Source organism: Salvia miltiorrhiza, chromosome 1 (assembly GCF_028751815.1).
Source record: "Salvia miltiorrhiza cultivar Shanhuang (shh) chromosome 1, IMPLAD_Smil_shh, whole genome shotgun sequence".
Classification (NCBI taxonomy): domain Eukaryota; kingdom Viridiplantae; phylum Streptophyta; class Magnoliopsida; order Lamiales; family Lamiaceae; genus Salvia; species Salvia miltiorrhiza.
Genome location: NC_080387.1, coordinates 43553777 through 43558742, shown reverse-complemented (window position 1 = coordinate 43558742; position 4966 = coordinate 43553777). Strand labels below are relative to the sequence as shown.

Sequence of the window (4966 nt, the reverse complement as noted above, 5' to 3'; positions counted from 1 at the left end):
AGATTAATTTTATGGGAAAATTAAGAATCGAGATTAAGTTCAAGAATTTTAACCAGAAATTTTTGGGTGATGGAAAAAATGCGAAACGGACGAAACTATAGGGATTTTGATGCTATTTGCCCTATATATATATGTATTATTGTGTTTTAATTTTGAACGTGGGTACGAATTACTATTATTTTTTTTCCTTTTTACGGATGAGATCCTCTGTCCCACCGTCTAGTCGTGTGCCACTCTTAATCTCTTTATTTTATAGTAGTTGTTTGTTATAAAAATAAAAAAATATTATTATATTATAAACTCTACTTAATATCTATCATAATAAAAATTGAAATTTATTAAAATTTATATTCTAACTTTGAATTAATTATTCCAAATTCATAATTCATTATTGATTCAAATAAATATAAATAATAATTATAAATCCTAACTGAACAAGTGAACCCTTGTTAATTTTTTTATTATTATTTTAAAGCATAATAAATGAAGAAAAAATAATTAAAAATAAAAAATTATAATAAATTAAGAGTGGTACATCAGATGAGATCCAATGTCCCACAATTTTATGTGTACCACGGTGTCCCATGCTTATATCTATTATTTTAAAAATATTTTTTTATAAAAATAAAATTTATTATAATACTATGATTTATATTTAATTTTTATTTCAAAAAATTAAAATTTTTAAAAAGTATATACTGTGATTTTGAATTTATCAACCTATTATTAGCTAATAAAAGTGAAATTAAATGGTAAAAAAATAATTATATAACCTAGATTGATGGAATAAACCCTAGTTAATAATCAAAAAATTAAACTAAAGCATACAAAGTTGAAATTGAAGAAAAAAAATATAAGAAAATACATAAAATTGAAAGTGAGACACAAGATGCGACATAAAGTGTGGTACACTGAATCTCATTCCGGTGGTACATGGTGGGGGAGAGGATCCCATTTGACTTTTTAAATACTGATGAAACTTTTTTTGGAAAGATTTTCTTCATCAATATGATATCGATGTTGCTAAATTAGTCAACGCAACATGAAAATTTCCGAACATGGATTGTTTCTGAAAATTCGAAGAGAATGACAAAACAAACAATATTAAAAACATTCATTCTCTCATCGACGCTAATCATCATCAAAGAATAATTAATACAACACACTGTACATAGAAACTTGCTTTGTAAACAATCGAACAAATCATAGTAAATTATAAAGAGCAATTGAGGTTAGTTCTGCATTCACCGCAGTATCCCGGCAATGGGACTCCTAACAGAGTGCTTAGCAGAATCCCATTTCAAGTACCCTTGCACGTGCCCAAACACCGTCGAGTTCAATCTGCTGAACGTCACGTTATACTGCAGCTTCTGCTTAACTTGGGAGAAATCGAGCTTGGTAGGCTCAACACGCACCTCCATCCCAGACGGCGCCACGATCTCCACAACGTACGACGAGTTCGCCTCGCCCACATTCGTCACCGTCCTCGTGTACGTCTGAGAACCCGACGACACGAGACTCCTGAAAGTAACGGCGAACGAAGGGTAGTTGAGGTCCCCTTCCAGTATCCTCGACTCCGCAGAGCAGTTCACTCTCCGCTGCAGAATCGTGCCGACTTGTCTGTTCGTGTAGTTTAGACCGCACAGATAAGGAACGTAGTCTTCGGGCTGGAGGTCGTAAACGAGCCCTGGATCACTCGCCCTTGACGGGTTCACATGGCCCGACCCCGTAGCGAATACGCTGGCGGGGAGGAACCTCTCGTCCTCGATCGGATTCTTGGCCAGATTCACCACATCAGCGGTGGTCATGATCGCGGATTTGATGGCGGCGGGGGACCAGTCAGGGTGCGCGCTCTTGAGCAGCGCCGCGACGCCGCTGAGGTGCGGGCACGACATCGAGGTGCCGGAGATCATGTTGAACGTGGATCTCGTGTTGGTGTTGTTCTCCACCGAGACCGGCCACGCCGCCAGGATGTTGACCCCGGGGCCCAGGATGTCGGGTTTCAGGATCCCGGGGCTCGCGTAGTTCGGGCCCCGGGAGGAGAACGCGGCCACGACCGGGGCGCGGTCGTCGCCGATAACGGTTCCCTTGAATACGATGGTCGCCGTTGGCGTGGATGTTGAGTTGATGTATGTCTTGATCTTCAGACCGTCCGCGTAGCTCACGTGCGTCACGGGGAGCACGTGGGCTTCCGCGAGGGTAAGGTTGCCGTACGCGGCGGTGTTCACCAGGATCATGGCGACGGCGCCGCCGTTCTTCACTGCTATCCCCTTTTCGATTCTCGGTATGAGCCCTCCCAAGTCGCAGACCACGACCTTCCCTCGTATGTCGGTTTTGTTGAGCGATCTCGCGCCGCAGAACCGGATTTGAGGGTCGGTGGCGTTCAGCATACTTGCATACACCAGCGGCGACTGCGTCGCCGGGAAATCCGCCGGCTGGAAAGCGGATTCGCCATCAAACGTGGCGTTATTTCCCAGCACGGCGGTTGATCTTATCTTCCGGTCGATGGTGCTGGCACCGACTGTGAGAATCCACGGCGCTTCATTTGATAACGAGAAGTTAGAAGGTCCGCCGTTACCAGCGGAGCAACTGACCAAAATGCCCTTCTCCGTTGCAGTGTAAGCTCCAAGGGAAATAGGGTCATCATGAAGATCAAACGAAAGAGAACCTAGTGAAAGGGAAAGAATGTCAACACCATCATCAACAGCGACATCCATTGCAGCAATTATGTCGCTCTCGAAGCAGAAAGTCCCGCACACCTTGTAGATAGCAAGGTGGGCCATGGGCGCAATACCAACGGCCGTGCCGTTAGCATTGCCGAAAACATTAGCCCCTCTGACGAATCTTCCGGCGGCGGTGCTCGCAGTGTGGGTCCCATGGCCGTCATCGTCTAAAGGGGTGTCAGCAGAAGAAGTGAAGGTTCTTGCGCCGATGATCTTGTTGTTGCACGAGGTGTGGTTGAACTCACACTTCCCCTTCCATTTAGCAGGCGGAGGCGGCATCCCTTCGTCGCTGAACGAAGGGTGCTCGGGGAGGATTCCGGTGTCCAGGACTCCGATGATGACACCTCTGCCATAATTGGAGTTTTGCCAGAATCCGGTGTTCTGGTTCAGCCCCAGGAAGTTGGGGGAGTGGGTGGTATGGAGGGATATTTTTCTTTGAGGGCGTGCCGAGACAAAGCCGGGCTTCGTCTCCATCGCTTTCACTTCGTCCGGTGATAATCTGGCGGCGAAGCCTCGAAACACGTTGCGATATGAGTAGGTCAATCGCCGTCGATGATAGGTTGTGTCTGTTGTTGTTGGTGGTGGCAGGAATGATTTGTACCAGGTGTCCAAATCTTCCGCCGTGGCTCCGTGATCAATGCGTATAATGTACGTCTCTAAAGATATTTCATCTGGTGTAGCATTTGCTATGATAACATGCAAATTAAGCATGCAAAGCATTAGGGTCATCAAAGGTTTGTAACCCATCTTTAGTGAAGCACTTCAAAATGTCAAACGCTCAATTAATGACTAGAGATTAGGTGTGTTGTTTGATGTTTGTGATAACAGCTTACATATATGTATATACGTTTAGTGGCCCCCTTCTGTGTTGTCATCAACAACTTGGCCGTCTATTTGATGACTTATTCTTTTATTGACCACTACTCGGAGACTAAGTTAAATCGCTGTAGAAAATATTGAGAATTTGTTGGGTGAAAATTTTCATACATTGAAGGAATCTCTCTGTGGCTATTTGACGCTGCGAAAATATATGGAATTAGTCTAAATTTATTTGCTGTTTAATAATTATGAAATTATTATAGAATAGATGCACATGGTTCTGCGAAAATGGATATATTCCTATGTCGATAAGGTGACGCGTGAGGAATATGTCAATAACATTATTTTATTCAAAAAATTATCATGTTGATATTTTCGAAGAAAGAATTACTGGTGGTGCATTATTTAGGATAAAATATATTTTTATTTTTAATATTGTGACTGTTTTAATTATTCTTTGATCCGAATTAATTTGATTCAATTTTAATTCTATTAAGAAGTGCGTATAGTTTGTTTTTTTTTAGAATAGAAATGCGTATAGTTTTGAGCAAGGAGAAATAGTAAACGGCTAGCAATAGAGACTGGCTCTCACATAAATTCCGAACTCGGATTATTTATTCTCACATATCTCATTTTATTTCTGGTTTACATTAATCTTTGAGTTGTTCCATATACATATTTATATATCCACCGTCTTTTGTTTAGTTTTATGATATGAGATAAGATAAAGAAAATTCACGATACTTTCCGATTATTCTTTTTGTTAATTTTAAGTTGGGAGGGAAATTTTGGAATGAGAGATTGACAATGGCCTATTAAAAATATTCAATTCTATTATGAAATAAATAAATAAATAAATAAAAAATACTTCCTTCCCTCCGTCTTTTAAAATATGCGATGGCGTGGGTGATACAAGTTTTAAGAAATATTAAATGAATATATTATGAGTTGAGAAGGAGATCCACTTTATATAATGTTATGTTACTTTAACAATATTGTGAATTAATATATGAAAAATAAGAATAAAAAAAAATGTGATGGAATGGTCTTTAAAAATGAAAAGTACATATTTTGAGAGATAGTTTATAATGACAAAATAGAACCGATCACATATCCAATATAGACAAGCATAATGTTTTCACTATTGATATGACAATTATAATTAGAGTAAGATTTATTATTTCTTTTTTCTAATTAAAATAACCACGATGGGCACATACATTATACTTTGCCCACCATAGATAAGTGATGAGTCCATATTTTTAGAAGGGCGAGAGAGTAATACGCAAGACATTCCGCTGATCAAACGATATGTTCTTTGTGATCCTTTTCCATTTGTCAAATTTTAATTAATTAATTTAGATTTATTTCCATATGGATTGGGTCCAAAGAATTCTTTAATGGCATTTGCGAGGATTGACTTT

General features: G+C 39.9%; 1 protein-coding gene across 1 annotated transcript; it reads right to left on the bottom strand.

Moving 5' to 3' along the window:
• Positions 1-1095: 1095 nt before the first annotated feature.
• Positions 1096-3540, bottom strand: LOC131026115 (subtilisin-like protease). Its single transcript, XM_057955887.1, has one exon. The coding sequence runs from the start codon at positions 3468-3470 to the stop codon at positions 1245-1247; it is 2226 nt and encodes a 741-aa protein (XP_057811870.1). The 5' UTR covers positions 3471-3540; the 3' UTR covers positions 1096-1244.
• Between the last annotated feature and the right edge of the window lie 1426 nt (positions 3541-4966).

Coding starts and splice junctions, on each gene's coding strand:
- LOC131026115 (XM_057955887.1), bottom strand. CDS start 3,470: ATGGGTTACAAACCTTTGATGACCCTAATGCTTTGCATGCTTAATTTG.